Source organism: Larus michahellis, chromosome 2 (assembly GCF_964199755.1).
Source record: "Larus michahellis chromosome 2, bLarMic1.1, whole genome shotgun sequence".
In the NCBI taxonomy this organism is placed as follows: Eukaryota; Metazoa; Chordata; class Aves; order Charadriiformes; family Laridae; genus Larus; species Larus michahellis.
Genome location: NC_133897.1, coordinates 57,574,366 through 57,594,079, shown reverse-complemented (window position 1 = coordinate 57,594,079; position 19,714 = coordinate 57,574,366). Strand labels below are relative to the sequence as shown.

The window sequence follows — 19,714 nt, the reverse complement described above, 5'->3', positions numbered from 1 at the left end:
ACAAACACACACGCTTACTCACTCACAGCATTCTTCCCTGATTTTTGTCTCCCAGCAATGGGCTGTTTCAAAGCTGTCTTAAAGTCAAGCTCTGCAAGTAAAGAAATCTAGAGTTTTTTTCCTGCCGCTTATTTTTACCCATGTTTCTGTAAGACAGAGGTTGTTCTGTCTGTGTAAGAAGAAAGACAAGGTGTGATTTAATTATTCTGAGCTTTAATAACTCATCTGGGAACAGTGACAATTAATTGGACTGTACAGTTCATCAATCTTCACTGGATCCTGGATTTTAAAAAAGGAAAAAAAAGGTGTTCTCAGCAAGATAGGGTACATGTGCTTTTCCTTCTCCATGTGATCAGGAGACCAGTGGTACCAGACAGCCCCCAACTCAAGAGATGCTGCCCAGTCATTACTGGAGCAATCATTATTGGAGGTAACAGTGATGGAAGTAGAAGGAAAAAGTTTACAACCTTTTGCTGTCCAGGCAAACTGCCTCTGCAGCAGTGAGGGAAGGCACATTCAAATGAAAATCAGAAGAGAAGGGTGAATGTTCCGAGTGTCGCATTCAAGAGATTAATTTGTTAAAACATTAGTGATGCCAGTTAAACACGACAAAAAAGGGAAAACTTGTACTTCCTTTGTCAGACTCAGCCATGACTGAGACCTCACCACGTTTACGCTTAAAGGGCAGCATGCCATTTTCTGCAAAGGTAACTGATGCTTAAATACAGGCTCTCCAGTAGACCTCTGAGACTCAAATTGTGCAGCCTGAAAAATGTTTTTGTGGTGCCCTTGAAGGAGCCATTCTGAGAGGCCTCACTTTGCTCCATTGTGGATACACATCTGATAACCGACAGCCCCTGCTGTGGAGAGTTTAAGTCAAAACGGATAGACAAGCAGATGGAGAAAGAGTCAGAGAAGTAACTGGCTGCACAACACTCACTGAGATCTTGGTCTCTTGCATCTCCTGTCTTCTGTGCAGGCACAGACTAATGCTAGTTGTTCATTAGGACACACAGGGTTTTGAAATTCAGTTGCCAAAGACAGTGTAGGTCAGTAAATCATGACTGCAACTACTTAATGATGCTACAGTCCGTATTGTTTTAGGCCTTGGCTTTCAGATGCCAAGTCTGAGGAGACTGAAAGTTTCCGAATCATTTGCTGATGAAAATGGTCTTGTCAGCATTCAGTACTTTTGCATCTCAGACACCCAGATGTCTATAGTGAGGTGTCTTTGAAGTGACACATCTGGCCCAGAGAACGCTTTTGGGAATGGGGCCATATACCGATCTTATAAAATACCTATCATAGTCTTATTGGTTATAAGGCTGAAAGTGTTTAGTTGTTCTCCTTAGACTTTAGAAAAATATGGCTGTATTGGTTTGGCTGTGTTATCTTGGTGATTGTAGCTGATAGCCACTTATTACAAAACAGTAGAATATATATTTGATTAAAATAAGCAATCAAGACAAGAAGGCATATTATTCACTTGGAGCGATATTGTTTGATTGCTGTTTCAGTGGTGCTGTTCCAGTTTTGGTACTGTTTGGCCTGGCTTCCTTATCTAGCCAGTGAGAAGGTGATCTGCTCTGTCCCAAGCAACTGCATGTATCACTGGCACTTAAGTTTTCCAAGTAAAGATTAAACTAATCATTTGAAAGTGATAATTATTCACTGCTCTTCAAATTCACCTGCAGTATTTGGTTGCTGTAAGGACAATAGAGAATGAAATTTGTTAGCTTCAGTTCAGCTGCTTATGTTATTGAAAGATAAAATCAGGCCAAACAGTTGCAGAAGTAAATCGAAGATGGATGCATGTATTATTCTTACTGGATGGCGAAACAGTACCTTCTGTGGAAAAGTATGGAAAAAATGCTTTGCATTCCCCATATTTCTAAAAGTTGTGAAGTGGATTCACCTTACCTACCTTTATCTTCCTGAAAGATAGATGTCTAACTGGTGTTAATCATATGGGTGATCTATAGTCAGTGATGTATGTCCAAATGATGAGTCCTTCCATTTTGAGATAGGCTGAATCACCATCTGGAGGTGTCTTTTCTCAGCTAACGATAGAAGGTGCCTAGACAACTAGTTTGCATTAGAGTTAGGTGAGATGGATCCTACTTTCTTGCTCTGACTGTATGAATTGGCATTCCTCCGCTTCCGTAGACTTAACTGCAACTGGAAAAGTTGTAGAGATAATTATTTCAGGTATTATCTTCCTTTCTCCTGCAAAGCATGCAAGTGGACCTTACGTCTGTGTTTTTTATCTGTCACTATTATGAGCCAGCTGCATCAAAGAAAAGGCAATGGTAACAATGTAAAGGAAAAGTGAGAGGAAACTGAAGAAGAGCCTACAGGATCCCCATTGTTCTGAAAATCATGTGAAACACACCCCCACCTCTGTTTTCCTGTGCGAGCTCAGGGTTTGATGCTGAGAATGATGGGGGAAAGTTTCTGTTTAATTGAACGTGTGTTGGAGAGTGGGAGTCTTGTCAGAAGGGAGAAAGGGGAGAGAGAAAAGATCCCATAAAAAGAAGCTGAAGAAAGGAACCCAAGCTCAGTGTGCTGAGATTCGGTGGGGGACCTGGAGGGGGAGACATGGGAAATCATTAGGAATGGGGCACACTGCCTGGCATGCATGACTGAAAATTAAGAAAAAGACAGATTGAGAGAGAAGATGGGAACAGCTGAGCAAGGAGATTCTTTCCACAAGGAAGAGGACGAAGAGCTTAGTTTTCATGGCTAACATATTGGCTGAAGAAAATGGGTCTGAGATGAGAGGTTTGTGAAGAGCAGGGTTGGTAGAGCAAATAGGACTGGGAGGAGCAGATAGTAGTGGGAAAGATGGAGCATTTTAAAAGTAACAAGGGAGAAGGTGGAATAGCAGAAGTATGTTTCAGTGGAAGAAGCAGCAAGTTTGTTCTCAGCTAGGGCAACCTTCCTCTTCAAAGCCTGGGGTAGGATTCAACATGCAAAATTTGCGGTTAGCAGCAACTGTCTGTGAACCCTTGACAAGCTGCCCATCATCTTCCGCCCTGGATGTCTGGGGCGGGGTGGGGGGAGGATGATAAACTTCCTAGGGTTACAAGGTGTTTTGTTTGCTTGAGGTTTCAAAGGGATCAGTGGGTTGAATCAAAAGCGCCCGTTTCTTATGGCTGCCATATTCATCTTTCCATTCTGTTTTTTAGTTTGTTGGGTTTTTTGATACTATACAAAGCTACAAGCAAGCCATTAAATTCAAGGAATATTATTTATATCACGATCAGGAATGCCAACATGGATTTCTCTATGCCTGTGCACTATAATGCAGTCTCTAATTATATGGTCCCATGCATTCATCCCTGTGAATGTGTGGTGGCCTGAAGAAACAGGACATGTGACTAAATATTTCTTGCTCTCTCCCCCTCTTTCTCCTCTTACAATAGCCTGTCACCCTCTTGGCCAACTTCTGCTGCACTGACAATGAGGTGGAGGTCTCAATGATATAAATTCCTATATTTTCATTAAAATACATAACCAAGTAGAAGACAGAATGTCTCTCTGCTACCATAGAAAGAGATGTTACAGACTGAAATCACCTTTTAGATAATAAAATATCTGCTCAGGAGATATTTTATAAATCTTATAAATGCCCCAGAAGCAAGGAAGTCTTCAGTTGTAACTTCTGCCTTTTTAAACATGTTAACCTCAAAAGTGCAACTATGTGGGAACTTTTGTGTTGTCATTAATTACAGCACACCTAGAACTCTGATTACTTGGGGCAAGTCAACACCGATTTATGGTGTGTTTCTTGTTTTATTGGTATGTTACTTGCAGCTGATTTTCATAAAGGTGAGCACTGGTGCATGCTAACAAATGCAGTCATAGGTAACTCTTGAAAATACAAAGTGTATAAAATAGATATGATGCTCCGTACTTTGAAAACTTGGGTTCTCAGGCTCGTTAGATTGGGCACCTGCAACTAGGGGCATTAAATGGGGAGTCTCTGTAGGTAGTGGATAATACCATTTCTTCACCTCACGAAACTGTTGTAAAATACATTTTGTTAATATTTATGATGCACTCGGATATTATTGTGTTGAGTGCCAGAGAAAGCCCAGGAGGAAATCAATAATTCTATCTGGAGAGCTGGGCTTCAATGAATCTCAGCGCATGGAGCGGAGGGGCCACACATTGAACTCTGAGAGGAGAACCCCAGGTAGTGACAAGCTGCTCATTAAACGCATGCTGTCCACCCCATGCAGTGGATGAAGCTGGGGTGCTGCAGAACAAAAATGGCATGTGTGCATCTTGAAGCAGATGGTAGTTAGACATGTGAGGTCATAACTGATGGTACACAGGCAACCTTAACTTTGTCACGACTTTCTTCTGCGGGCTTGATGTCACATGCAAATTACTCTCTTTCTTGTTGTATTATTTATGTTCTGTGTGTGCATAAATGTGTAACGCTTCATAAACAGTATATGATAGCTTTGTTTTACACTTGTGGCAACAATGCGTGCCTGCTCTCAAGTCCGTACAAGTAAAATGTTTCAATTTGGGAAAACGGAGGATGGGTTAATGACCTACTGCTACGGAGTAGGTAGTTGCTATCATGCAACTTTCCTGGCTGGTGCTGCTCAGATGAGTTGCTGCAGGACCGAGTCCAGGTGACTAAGCATTGCTGGTTGATTTTTCTCTGTCCCCCCATTCAGCCGTCTTTTGGACACTGTGTTCTGTTGCCTAATGATTTAGAAACCTGTTTGCATTCCATTAAAACTTTAATTGCTGACTCCTTCTCAGTAATGAGACAACTTGCTGGGCCATAGGTATTTTATTGGTTTAAGGTGCGACTTGTTCGCGGCCTCCTTTGGGCCTGCTCCTGCCATTGTTTCCTGCTTGTAACTTCCACTGAAGTGAACAGCGGTCTTGTCTTGTGCACGGGTTGAGGAGAAGGCCCTTGTGTCAGTAAACCCAGCTTCTGATATACAAGTCTGACATTTCTGCAACCATACTCTTACTCTATGAAGATGACTAATCTATGAAGATCACTCCTGGGCCCCACTTATAATTGCTAGCTTTCATTAAGGTTGTGCGTGTATAGTTTTTCTAAATTCCAGTTTCTGACAGATTTTATGGTCAGCCTGGCAAAACAGACTCTACAGTCAGTCTCCACCTTTTTGTCTGCATATAGTTTTGTGACTGGTTGACAAGGCCATTGGGTATATGAAAGTATTTGTGTGTATACTCTTAGTGATTGAGGGGGACTGTGGAAGACCAACTTCCTGGTCCTCAGAAGAATACTCAACAACTTGCAAACACTATGGACATCTTAATCATACAGATACTGCTGTGATACACGGAACCACATGTGAATGTGTTGCATTCTGGTGCTGTAAATTGTAAGATTTATCCTGGAAATTTGCTCTGAGTTGTGTCCCTAATCAGCAGCTCTGTTTGAAACATAAAGCTGCCTGGAGTAGGAATGGACCTTCCTCCGAGGGACCTTCCTCCGGAATTTCCTCCGAGGCGGGGCTTTCTGTCTTGATTCTCTGGTGTCTAATAAGATGCTGGCTTTGAGCAAAGATTTTTCTTCTGGTGGGATGCTTATTGCACCTCACTTCTTAAATACTTTTTTGTATGATGAAGAGAAATCCCTCTGTAACCTTAGTGTTAGAGGGGCTGGTAACAGAGCATCTCCTCCACCTGGCTGCTTTTTTTTTTCGTTGTTGTTGTGTGTGTAGAGATCTAGTATAGAAACTCCTGCCCTAAACAAAAATGGCTTAATCTGATCAGTGGGTTTGAAAGCTATGGAGCGTTGGATACCAAACTCCTTTCTGCCCTCCCTTGATAGTTAGTATTTAGCGTTGTTCCCTTTGGAAATGAGGCAAAAGAAGGATGTGGCATGGGAGAAGAGCAGTCCCTCTGCGTACAGTTATGTACTGTGGTGTGTTGCTCAGTGTTTTATTACTGCATCACAGTATGGATCCTGGGTTTTGTCCTAGTAATATAAAACGCTAATAGGGTACCAGAAATGCTAGAAATTCAGACCTGAGTGTCTTTTTTTCTTCTTCCCATTTACCCTGAAATTTATACTTGTAATTTGAGGTGCATAAACTGCGCTAGGTGAAGCCCTAATGTGGTGTCCTGGCTAAAGTTGTGTGATACTTCATGAGGTAACATGTTCTGAAAGTCTTGCGTAGACTTCAGTATGAACTATGCTGGTAAGTTAAAGCATAAGGGAAAGTTAAAAATCAAAATGTTGTCCAGCCATCTACCTGCACATTTTGCACTGCCTCTTCTGCAGGAGTTACACTAGCTTGAGTGCATGGACAGACAAATTGTGAAGATTCCAAGAAGTAAATTTGGATTCCTGCTGCTTGCTTGATCGACAGTTAGTTGTAAAAACATACAGTGATACTGTGCTTTGAAAAGCTGGTGAGCAAATGCAGGCCACGGCAGAGAGCTCGGTTCAGCTGTTTCTAAAATTACATAGACACTCCTGATTTGTGCCAGTTAGATTGCTGGTTCAAGGCTTTGGTTAATATCAAAAGTAGTGCATGTTCTTTGATGTTAACATTCTTTAATGTCCAAGTTTACATCTTTGTTTCCAAGATTTTTGAAGATAAGACCCGAAAGAGGGAAGTACGTAGTTCAGTGCCACTGACAGTGGTAACCTTACTGCTCTGGAAAAGATTTTTTTTTTTTTTTCCTAGTCTTTAGAAAGGAGTTGCAACAAGCAAGCCCAATATGTATTCTGCTGTGAGAAGGTTGTGGGCTGTCAGTCTCTTTGCCATGAAACCCCAGCATTTTCTAATGGGAATTTCGTCTTTACGGCTAGTCGGTTCTGATGTTGCAATTCTGGTGTATCTAAAAAGGCTAGTTGAATTTTATAGGACAAATGTGTTAAATCTCATATCCTCTACAAGGTGGATATGTTAATACAACACATGATTGTGGCACAGTTGACAACACTGTCACAAATAACTGCAGAAGTACATTAAGGAGTTCAGGCTACAGGTTATCTTCTGCTTTTTTTCACATTTACAAAACTTGTGGTAAAGCTGGTCCAAATGATGAGGTTAGCATAAAAGTATTATTCTTAATCTGAAAGATTTGGCAGTATGATGTGAGAAATACCTGTATTATAGTTCCAAAAGACTATGGTTTCTCTGTGAAGGAAAAAAAATGAGTTCTTGTTGGTGTTGCTAAGATGGACCTTCTGTCCCGCACTGGGGAAGAAAGAACATGGTCACTATTTGGAAAAAGCATCTTCAAATATTTAGCAGTCTGTAGAGGACACTGGTAAATCAAATCCACTGCTATTATTCAGCTTTTTCAGGAAGCTTATTAAAAGCCATCATTCAGAACGTAAGGTAGTTAGATATGAAGAGGGGGGAAAGCCAGTGTGTTTTAGGTGAGATATCTTTGCTAATGATGTAATAGCAGGAGGATTGGATGGGGTGGGCATCATGAATTCAGGGCAATAACACTTTAAAGGTTGATTTGTTTGTTTTCTTCTGATTTTAATTTTTTTAATGTGTCCTTTTTTTTTTTTTTCCCTGCAGAGGGATGTGGTAAATAGTTATTAGTCAATAGTTGTGTATTTGTGGACAAGCTGTGGACAACCATTTTACGTAATGGAAATGGGAGGCACGCTGTGTTTTGCAGAATTGGAACATCTAATATACAGGGTTATTTGTGGGGCAGTTTTGGGCTGACCGTTCAACATATTCTGCCTTCAGATCTAACTGGATGTTTCTCTATGTAAATCAAATGGACCTTGAATGCTTCCATCATTACTGTGCTTATTTGCTATATGAAAATACTTTTTCTGTTATAAAATCAATTATCGGTTTTTTACCCATTTGGTGAGTGAAGAAGACAAAGTTGTGAGAAGTAGCTTATGGAAGACCAAGGTGAGATTTGAGGAGCAGAAAGACCTTCAAGTCAAGAGTCTGCTGTGAATTCTCCCATGACAGTTTTACTTGTGCAAGAATTTAAGTTCAGTCCCTCATGATAGTTGCGTGTGAAATGCCTTGTGGAGGTTGTGTTTTCTCTTAAAAAAAAAAAAAAATGTTTCCCCTTAAAAAATAAGTTTTGTTCACACAAACTTATTAACAGAAATGGAGGAAAATGGTTTTTAGCTTTGATTCTGCCATGATGGGAAAAAGTCTGTGGCACACTTAGAAATAGTTAGAATTCTTAGCGGTATATTTAGAGGCAGTCCTATTTTGTTTTTTAAAAATAGGCTCCTTTCAGTAAAATTTGGTAATTCTCTTTTGTTGTTGGAATACTTTCTGGATTGGAATGGATCCTTCTTTACTGGTTACAGTTTTGCATTCTTTCGCAGCACACAGAAGTGATTATACTCCTGGGCAGTGTGGAGGGATTTATTTTTTATTTTGCTTATTTGTATACAGCCAAGTGAACTTTTCAGGTGGTTCCCTTTTCCTTCCCATACAAATCATGCTTATTTAACTTTTTCAGAAGGTGAAACTTACTTTATTTTTCTCTGGAGTTAATGTTGCCTGAAAATCTAGGTAGCCAAAAACAATAAGGAAAAAATAATAAGGAAACATTGAAATCTGCTTTTGCCAGATTGTGCATGGATGAAGCCACCAAAACATGATTAACAAGTTAAGAATGCTCTTTTTCAGCTGCCATGGCTAGTGTAGTAGGAAGAGAGAATGCTGTTTTAATAAAGCTGTTCTGACACTTTCTTTCTGAACATATGAATGTTTTTTCAAACTTGGCTATCTTTCTAATCTCAGGTGTCCGTTGTGTAATGATAAATGGAAATATATAATATTGCTTAAGACAGTTATAGGCACTTAAGTACCTGCATGCGGTTGGATTGTTAAAAGCTTGCGGCAATGTTCCAGTGTCTTTCAAAATCTGTTATACAGCATTAAGGTTAGAAAGACAAATGCAGAAGTAGTCAAAAGTGAAGTCTCAACCGGTTTTGCTCATCCCTAGAACTCAACAGAAAACATAAACCATTAACTTGTTTTAATCCATAAAACGATCTGGTTGGCATGCAGTTCCTCCTGCTGTGGGGTTGCGTTGAAGCCGGAAAAAGCTGATGTCTATCAGGCTTTCTTGCCTCTTCTGAAATGTAGCAGGCAAGGCTGGGGAACCCAGCTAGAGGCTGGAAAGCCTGGCCAGAAGTGTGCTGTGGAAGTGAAGAAGGGAGGAGAGAGGCCCTGGCAAGGAGAAACCCACTGTCCTGGGCAGGGGACCCCAGAGGGTAGTAAGCTGTGGTCTGTTATCTTAGTTCTCCAACTCTGTGTCACAAGCCTTCTCTCCAGAACTTTTACAAGTATTCCTTCCCCTAGGTGAGGGGAGTAGAAATCATGGTATGAAGGATTTGCTTCTTTCTTTCCTTCCAGGCTCTCCACTTTCCATCCTTCTTTGCCCACGCACATGCATCTGTCCCTGAACCCAGTCTGCTTGCTTGCTTGTGGATGCCAGTAGTATTTTTGATGAGTGGAATGTGAAGACAGTAACTATGTGAGGTAATATGGCAGTGCGCATCTCTGACAGAGCGCATGCATCCTCCTTGGAGAAGCCTGACAAGAGTGAGCAGAGGGGTGAAAAAAACCAGGTTGGTCTTTGGGAAAGTCAAGCACTTTTTAAGGCCTAAGGAAGACTTTTTTTTTTCCTTTTGTAAGGAGGTGTCTCCAGACAGGGAGGACAGCCTCTGAACTTTAACTTGATAGGTAAACAGATGGTGTCAGGTTTGGGGTTCTCAGAATACCAAATTCTTGGGGGAGAAGCAGTGTTGATAAAAGGAATATTGCATGATATATGTGGATTTGTAGTAGTAGTTCTGCCATTTTTAAATAATGTGCTAATGTCCAGAAGATCATTCAAAGCATCAGATCATTTGGTATACAGGACTTGAGTTTTCTGGGGAGGTTTTTGCTTTGCTTGAAAACATCCTTGGCTGTATGTCTTGCATTTGTTTTGCAGCATTCTTTTCCTGAATTATTTAGACTTCCAATAAGAAATGTGAAAAGCCTCATTTCTGTGTTCTGGTATCCAGCATGCCTGGGTGGACACTTATGCACGGACACCCGTGTATCATGTAGAACCTCATTTGCAGGTGGTTGGATTTTATGGAATGTGAGGTGGAGCTGAATTTGTGAGTGCATGTGACCACATGTGTGTACAAGTGTGTATAGAGAAATACATATACATCTGCACACACAGAAATTTTTATGGCATTCAAATTTTGCCCTGAGACCGTGGTGAAATCATTGTTTGCAGTTGAGACTGCAGCCGCTGTAAATCAGGGCAGAGTAACCCATAACATATTTTTAAATAACTGGTATGCTTCAGAGGCCAGAAGTACAGGGATATAATGGAAACACTGACTCTTACTGCAACTGTGCAAAAGGATGCAGCAATGAATAAATTTCGCAATGGAATAGGTGATATCTGCCATCTAAACTGAAGGGTTGCCATGGCTCTGGGTTGTTGCAAACCACTTAGTGATTGGCTAATGATTGCATTTAGCAGTTTGGACCCACTGAAGGAAAAAGGGAAGAAATATCTAGTCTGTATGCAACACAAATTAACTTCTTTTTTTTTTAATTCTGTCAAGGCCAAGGTGTCTGGGCTGTAGATGTTACAAAGGGAGATGGTGCACCAAAGGGTTTATAACTCCTCTCTCGCTCTTTTGTGGTTTCTAAGCATGGCTAATCAAATTTATATCAGGCTACAAACAGCTTTGTAAAACAGCTTTAAGGCCCGGTGTTGCTGCTGGCTTGGTATAAAGTGACAGCACCACAGAATATGTCCCCCAGTGTCTGAGTGAAATGAGGCAGTTACCCTCAGATAGGCATAAATGCGCTATTAGATGGTTGAGAAATACATTTTTTTTTTTTCCCCCCCTAAAACCCTCCTGGGAATTTATTGTAGCGCCTTTGATGTAACTAATTAGCCCGCTCAAAGTAAGCAGTGACTAACAGTCTAATAACTGGCTAATGGAAGGAACTTCATAATGTTTTCAAATCAGGATCCTTTTGAGTGTTTTGCAAGAGGCTGAGGAGCTCTTCCTGTCTGAGAAAGGGTTGCCAATAGTCAGATCCTGATGTCCATAGTTGTCTTTAAGTTATATTTGAGTCTCCTGGCTCTTTGAAGGGGCTAGCTGTTGGAGAAGGGCAATAATCCTGGAGATACCCTGCAAGTCCAAAGCTTGTGTTTTAGCCTTGATCAGCAGACTTAGTGCAAATGTTCTAGTTCGCTGGGGCTGTCACACAGTAACTTGCAGTCTTTGCTGAATTTTGTAAGGCGGAACGCTTTTTAAAAGGGGGAATGAAAAATTAAGATTGTTTTTGCAAGAGATTTTTTTTCTTGTGCAAGTGTCCCAATCCTCAAGTAGCAAAATCAAAACATAAAACTTACTATATCAAGAAAGGGAGATGTTCTTGCCTGTCTTCTAGTTCTGCGAATTAAAAGTAGAAATCACGCACTACATGTTAATTTTGCCAATTAATTCTACCTTCAAATGTCTTCCACTTCTGCATTAAGGCTTTCTTTTTTTTTTTTTTTTTCTTGTCCACTGGCACTACAAAGCACTTCTACTACTAAGAGTCCCTTTCTCATCAAGCTAATGATATAGCATTTCCACACGCTAACAAACATCACCAATACGTTTTCCAGGGACAGACCATTCGCGCCCAACAGTTGGAGCATTTCTGATGCTGGATGTGACTCCCTCTTGCTTTACTTGGACTTGCACTGAATCCCCGGGATTATGGTGCCAGTAAAGCAAGCAGGATTTGGGCCTTAAGTTTACTATGAAGGTAAACTTAAAAGCTCAGCACCTGCTCGGTACCTGGGTTGCAGGGTTTAGTGTTATTCCTGCAGCAGTCAATGTCGTCACTAACACCTAAACCAGAGTGCTGGGGGCTGCGCTCGCCAGCGGTGTTAAGTATCACTGCAATAATCCACTGTCTGCCATGGGAGAAACACGTAGTCCTGAACTTGGGAAGGGAGAAAATGGTTTTCAGCTGTTTTGATTTAAATTGTTTGTTTTTGTTATTTTAAAGCCTGTGTGGAAACAGGCTGGGAGAGGGCTCGTTCAGAAGTGAGGCTCCCACTCCTTTGGAGCCTGACCTTGCAAGTTGCTGAGAATTAGTGCCTCTATTAGCTTCCCTGAGACCCGCAGCCCCGCGGGCTGGGGCTGGGCATTGCAGAGGCTCAGGCTCTATATATCAGCTGGTTGGCCCGTCGGCTGGGCAGCTCCAGGCAAACTTGGCCAACAGGACACTGCGGGAACCTGGTTTGCAGCAAGCAACTTCCACGGCTTGATCCAAAGTCATTGAAGGCAGTAGGATGGCTCGAGCGTCAGGTCAGTAACTTCAGGCTTATACCCAAATGTTACTTCTCTGTTTTTTTTCCTCCCCATGTCCTGTATGATCAGTGAGAGGTAGGATTAAGTGCAAGGCAGCCCAGACCTACCTCCTACCCTCCTTGTCTGCCTTCTGAGGGTGAGTCCCAGGACCGACAAGGAGGTTTCCACAGCCCCTGTGCCTTTGTGTGTAGGCAGCTGTGTCCGCTACTAACTCTTGTGTTCCCTAAGCAGGATTTTTTTTTAGCTTAAATAAGATTTTTAGCATCTCCCTATAGGTCTGATGGTGGGATTTGTAGATGCAGACTCTCAGTTAAATCCGGTAACTATTTGCTTGTACGAAGCTCTAAAAGTGGCTTTATTTTACATAATTTCATATATGTCTGTTTAACTTCAGCCACTTGGTTTTAGTTGAGAGCAGTTAAGGAGGCACCAAGCAGTGCAAATTCATCTGGATAATCAAGAAATTAAGGTAACGACATTGCTACTAACAAGGCTCTCTGATCTAGCTGCCTGAAAAAGTTTACCTGAATTTTAAGCCGCAACCATTAGCAAGTTCCCCAACAGTCTTAGGGAAGAGTTATGTGCGCAGCTGGAAAAGGCTGTGAGCTATGTTCTGCTGATCGCAGCGCATGGCTAACTTAGCGTTGGAGCAGTGTGAGCTCTGTACAGGCCCAGTCTTGTCTCCTCCAGGTCAGTGAGAGTTCTGCCATTGACCCAGAGGAGCGCAGGATCAGGCTCTGTTGTGAAGGTCACAGAAACTGTATTGATAACACTGTGTTCTGACTTCCTCTACTTTCAAAAAAAGGACTGAATTGAGTTGTGCTGTGGGTGCAGCAAAAATGAATGTGTATCTCACTTGTGGAAAATAATGGGGGGTGGAGTATTTTGTAGGTATTGTTGGGATTGGGTCTGCCTTCTGCCTCGTTGCTTCCAGTGAAAGTTAAAGATGACAAACAAAAGAATATAACAGGTTTCTCAAAACAAACAAACAAACAAAACAGAGAAAAGAGCCGTGTATTCATATTCCAAAGGTCACAAATCAGTTCCTGGAAAATACTATACATATGGTAATGGGAAAAAAACTAAGCTGAAAATCCATTACAAATGGGGAATATAAATCTATATGTTTTCAGTGGTGAGTTCAGATAATGTATGCTATTTATAAGCACAGAAGTCTTGTATAAGGTATGCTTAAGCATTGCAAAGAAAGTGAGTACTGTACTTGTTATCTAACAGATTTTGTAGCCTGTCCTATGGTTGGAGTCTATTTTTAAAACCAATTATGAGCGTTGTGCTTCCTATCTGTGTTAGTGTTTCCAGAGCGCGTACTTCATGTGGAGTTGCTCTAAATGCAGGAAAATAACAAACTTGGGACTGAGAGTGCCCAATTTAAACTACTGCACCCACCCAAAACAAAACTTTGGTTACAACACGCACTGTTTTTTAAAGGCAGGCACAGTCCTACAGATTTATTTCCTCCTGCTTTGCTCTTAAGGTGGCCAGAGAGTAGTGATCAGCATGCGTATGCAAGAAGGCGCAGATACACATGTCCTAATGAGCATGGCAATTGCTCTATTGCATCATTTCAAGGAAGAAAATAGCAAGTCTCAAAAAATTAGACCTTCTTAAATGTGAGGGAAATTGCTTTCTTATTTAGGTATCTATTCTATTAAGAATCTAAGTAGTCAATCTTCTTTACATTCTAACCCCCCCCCCTCCGCCTTCTGGCTCACAGCAACCTAAAATGCTACTTTTCTGGGAAAGACTGATATTCCAACTTCAGTTTTGTAATTTAATGATGGAGAGTTTCCTTAGTAAACCAAATTTAGAGTACTAGAATGCTTATCTTATATCCAGACCTTGAACATAAAAGGCATTTTATACCAGCAATTGTTCATTTAATGAGCAATTGCAGAGTGCAGGACGGTTAAGGGATTGAGCTATATGCACCATTATTGCAAGAAGTATTCCGAAATACCAGAAATAGGACGTAAGCTCTGATCAGGGGGACTGTGAGCACAATTACCTTCTTTTCAAATCCTTCTGTGACACTGCGGGAGGAAAAAGGACTTTGAAACTTGAAAGGAAAGAGCTTGCTTTCAACCTCAAAAGCTAGGAGGAAAGGGCTCTGAAATTTGCTCAGTATTCCCAATTCACCATTAGCCTGTTTCTTCCTTTAGCCTCAAGGCATTCTCCGCTTTTTGAAAAGATGTTAAGAAATTCAGTCACAATAGAGAGCCTAGTTTTGAACATGTTTCACTCGGTCCATTGAGGTCTGGTCTTCAGCCTTTGTGTGGGGTGAATTGAGCTGAGCAGCAAGCTGGTTGGGGAGAGGTGAATGAGCAGTCTCTGTGCAGTCACAAATTCTGGCGAAGAAAAGATTACCCTTTCCTTTATTTTACAATATGCATTCCTGTACAATCCTGCTAGTGGCAATATGCGGAGCCGAGCTTGTGCTTAGGTCAATATGGAGCACTTGGTTTATAGCGACTCTTGTTAAGTTTGTCTTGTAATTGAAGCTGCTGTTGACCTTGCTTGGAGACCATTTGTAAAACCGTTTATTTAGCATAAACTGAAATAATAAACCCTCCTTCTCTTAGGCCGATTGTGATAGGGTGACATTAGTTTGATTTAATGATTAGCCGCCTGACCCCTCAGCTAGAGAGAGCTGCTTGAATAGGGAGAGTTCACTAGGAAGCACACAGGAAGAATACTAATGAGCTTGTTAAATTTAGCATGGCACCAACCACTTTTAATTCCTCTAATGGGAGAAGCACTGCCTCTGAGAGAGAGGGAGGGAGACGGGGAGAGGGGGGGAACAGGGAGAGAGAGGAAAAGAGAGGGAGGAATGCCCACGTCCCGGTAGCCACAGAATTTTGGTCAAGAGAAGAGCTTGGAGGGAGCGTCAGCCAGGGTCTCTTGGACTGAGTTGTAAGTACCTTGTCTCTTCTTTTACCCAGCCTAAGTGTGTTGGCAGATCACTCATGAGACAGTAACGCTCTTCCGCAAGTTGCATGCAGAAATGCGGCAATGAAACTTAATACAAAAACAGATTTAACTGGGCTCGGGTTGTCCTGTTTAAGCAGGGGTCTCTGAAGTGTGTTGAGACTGATTTTTAGTGTGGTGTATCAACAGATTTCAACTTTTCTTTAGTTGCTGACTTTGAGGTTTAAAATAAAAAAGCTTCTATTTTGTCTTGGTCTACAATTAAAAAAAAAAGGCAAAAAAAGTTCAACAGGGAAAAGTTTAATGGATTTTTGCATTAGGTTTTAGTTTGTCCCGATTTCTAATTTTCTAGGTAAATTAGCTGAGCAATTAAAAAGTATGTTTACTCAGGCATGCTGTCCAGTGTGAGTTTTTTGAAAAAGCTCGTTGATTAAATGAAGTGCTTCTTGGTGCTCAGCACTTCTAATAAAAAGTGCTTCTGATCAGAATAGCAGGACTAAATCAGGTATTTCTCAGTGGATGGGAATCTTGGATTAATGTGATCGTTCCAGGCTGGGCGCTGATAACACGTGTCTCTGGCTACTGGCTTGTTAAGGCAGAGTAGGGTATACATGAAGAAAGAGAAGCTTATACAGATTGCTCTTGGGGCCTGATTACTTTTTTTTTTCTTTTCTTATTTAACCCCTCTCTTACACCCACAAAAGGTGGGATGAACTATGCTGGAGTCAGTGGGGTCCCACCAGCGGGAAGCAGGTGGAGATGAGGGAGGATCAGTCCCTTTAACTTCGGCATTCATCTCTCTGCAAGATTTTTAGTAAATCAGATATTTCTTTTGACCCTAAAGCTGCCCACTTCTAAAACGTGAGCAGAGCAGTAACAGTTGTTGTGTATTTGGCTGTAAACCCCTTTGGCAGATGCTGCCGGAGAAGTGGGCTGTTTGCTTACATTTTTGCTGTAGAGTCCCACTTGTTGCCATGGTGGACAGTATGTTTCTGTCAATAATTTGGCCTGGCATGGCTTGCCCACGCACTTACTCTTAAAACTTTATTGAACGATTCGTCTCCAACAGAACAAGATTAGACAGCTTTTGCCTTTTGGCGCGCTGGAGTGGCTCGCCTGCCGTTGTGAGAGTCGGTAGCATTACTGCAAGAGGAGTTTCCCGCTTGGTGCTCGGGGAGCTCCCGCAAACCGCTCGTCTGTCCGTGTCCTGGAGCGCGGGTGGTGTCAAATTTCTCATTGGTCCCCTATCAAAAGCAGCTCAGAGGTGTGGAGCGTGAAGTTTAGGGAGAGGTTTTGCTGTTTAATAGGCTTTACTATTGCAAAAATGCTGTCATGTTTACTTAAAAAAAAAAAATATTCTTCTGGGGGAGTTTTTACATGGCAGACAGTATACAGAAATGTTTGATTTCTTACATTTCATAATGGGGAGAGAGATGGTTGATGCAGAAGGAAAAAATACTGCTTTTTTGTTTCTCTTTTTTTTTTTTTTCCTTGAGGAACCAAAAAAAAGAAAGTTTATTAAAACAAAACACATTTTTCCTTTAGTTTCAAAGTTACTGAAAGTAGGTTTTGAATTTCATTCAGCAATTTGGAAATTCGGCTTGTTCCATAGCAGTGACTAGTACCTTGATTCATGACACATGCATGTTTTGAGAAGGAAAAAATAAAAGTGGAGCCTGCAGACAGACGTCAGCTTCTTGTTGTACCCCAGGATGGCAGTTTTAACAAATATTAGCTTTATATGGAAGAGTAAAAGAACTGAAATCCTATCTGATCCTCGGATTGATTATAGGGCCCCACAGATCACTCCAGCTTGCTGCTTTCTGTATTGTGGTAGCACAGGTTAGCTTGCTCTGCTTAAGGGTCTGTCAGGATTTCAAATGGAGTGTAATCCCCTATTTTTACAAGAGTTTACATCTCATCAGTGAAAGTTCACTCTAGGTTGAAATTTAACATAAAAGACTCCGGCTAGAGAGAAATGTGATGGAAAATATGACTTTGGGGTGATTTATTTTTTAGTTATACAAGCAGCTTTCTAAAAACCTCATATAAGTTTTAAAGTTTTAGGCTCCCTTTTGCAGTTCTCTAACTAAAACCAGCTTCAGTGTAAAAAGTTGAAACCTTAAACCCTGCTAATTCAGAGCAGCGACTGGTGCCTGTGCATATTAATAAAAAGTAGAAAAGGGCAAAGGGTTTAAACTCTGCAGTGTTGTTGTCTGTTTCCATTAACTCTTTCTCCTCAGACCCAACCCTGGAAATGCTATGTATGGAGAATTACTGCTGGCTGTAAAAAGAATTTGGTCCCTGGAAGATGCTGATAAGTCAGCAGACTCCAGTTGCTGTAATACTTGGAGATAGAAAAATAATTAAGTGCTCAATAGGCTACGCTGCTGGGTTTTCCTGTCGTTACTACTTGGGAGGAGAGGGGGAAGGGAGAAGCCTGGCCAGCACCACATTCAAAGCAATGGTGTAGCTAGTTTGTGCATATAAAGGCCAAAATTCAGCTGCACGTATCTGTAGGCAGGGAGCGTGTTTCTGATCGAAGTCACATGAAGGCAAATAGGTTGAGTTACACTGGTGTCAGGCTTGGTGAAAGTAGTCTCCTGGTGAATTGCTGGCTGCTGCTTTTGCTGTGTGAACAAGTACACCAGGGCAAAGTGCAAGTGAAAAACTTAGCCCTGACCTCAAATCTCTGACAACTGAAGTGCAATCTTGGCACGGTTGTCAATGATCCTTCCTTGCACGTGGGTTGTAGAGTAAGTGTACCTTAGTTTTATTTCCTAAAGGTGTTTTAATTCTCTTTCTAGTTACCTTTTTTGTGCACGGTGTTTAATAATCTGAGGTTCCTCATGAACTTCTAGAACTGCTGAGCAGCTTCTGAAGCTAAGTGTATTTATCAGTACTTCTTCAAGATGTACTGGTGTACACCCATACGTGCAGCGTGATTGATTTGAACAAGGCTGTACCTGGAGCATGGGTGTTGCACCAAGGATTACAGCCAGCAGTTGTGCTTGTTCAGAGAAATGTCTCTGTGTTTTAAAGCAATAGTGCAACTGAAGGAGTGCATTTACAGTAGAGACTTGTGTAGCTAACAAAACCCCTCCGCCACGTGGCACCTGTGAAATGTACCTGGGAACGTGCATCTGTCTGTTGAGGAACAGAACCATTTGGTCTGGGCTTTCGAAGGGTGTACATGGTCCATAGGGGGTTAAAACTCACATGGGAGCAGAGGGTTGGTCCAGCACCCACTCCTGGGGCTGCCTGCAAGGGAGGCTGGTGGTGGAGCCATCATCAGGAGGCCCTTTTTCCCTCACAAGTGGTACCACAGGCCTGGAGGCTTATTCCAGACTAGGGCTTAGGTTTCACCCTCCTTATTTTTATGGTTATTCCCCCCTCCCCCTTTTTATTTTCCCCTCGTTCATTAGGAATTTGTGGGTTTGTCTGTGGGGATATGGAAAAAAAGAGGGAGGGGGGAGTGTGCTCCACCACCCTGCACACACATCCATGTGGTGACACTCAAGAGCGGCTGGCCTCACTTGTGCCTGCCTGAAACTGCTGGTGCTGTATTTTGGGTGATTTTACCCATTTTATTGTTGTCCACCTTACTTCTGATTGCTAACCACCTTCCTGCAAGGCTCCAGCCTCTCCCACAAGCAAATCTCTGGGGACTGGAGCTGGGCTGTGGAGCGGCGGTGGGTGGCTAGGTTTGATTTAGGCCCAGCCAGCCAGGTTCATCTTCTCCTCTTGGTGACAAATTGTTTTTTTTGCCTCCCTGTCAGGCAGCCCAAACTCCCAGTCTCCTTGTCCCAGAGGCAAGAAAACAGCAAGCCCGTGTCTCCTCTCACAGGATTGATAGCCCCGCCGGTAGGAGCATCGGCGCATGGGTGACGATGATCTACCGCTCGGCAGCCGCCCGCTCTCGTAGCCACAGACCATCTCTCATAGCCACGCGTGCACCCACTGTCACAAACTTACACCGTGAGGAGGGGGGTAGTGAGGAGGAAGAAAGCGGGGGGGAGGAGGTGGGGGGAGAACTTTTCTTTATTGCATTTGCTATAAATGGGCTAAAAGTGTGTGTCTCTTTCTCCTTCCCTTCTCTCTTTCTTCTCCCTCGTTTTTTTTGCAGAGGATGAAAGTCCTGGGCAGACCTATCACAGAGAGAGAAGGAACGCGATCACAATGCAGCCGCAGGGTGGGCAAGGCCTCGGCAAGATCAGTGAAGAGCCTTCCACGTCGAGCGAGGAAAGGGCCTCATTAATCAAGAAGGAGATCCATGGATCTATATCGCACCTTCCCGAACCTTCTGTACCTTACCGCGGGACTCTCTTTACCATGGACCCCCGAAACGGTTACATGGACCCTCATTACCGTGAGTATCGATTGCTGGTTCGTTTTGGGGGTGCAAAGTTGGAAGGCTGTCAAATT

At 42.2% G+C, this 19,714-nt stretch overlaps 1 protein-coding gene across 3 annotated transcripts in view; it reads left to right on the top strand.

The window, feature by feature from the left end:
* Positions 1–19,714, top strand: part of GLI3 (GLI family zinc finger 3) — a 213,953-nt gene that overhangs the window by 47,980 nt on the left and 146,259 nt on the right. For all 3 annotated transcript variants that reach the window (XM_074575610.1, XM_074575608.1, XM_074575609.1), the window contains exon 3: positions 19,416–19,658. In XM_074575610.1, the coding sequence (XP_074431711.1) occupies positions 19,416–19,658 (243 nt within the window). The remainder of the gene's footprint in view (positions 1–19,415; positions 19,659–19,714) is intronic.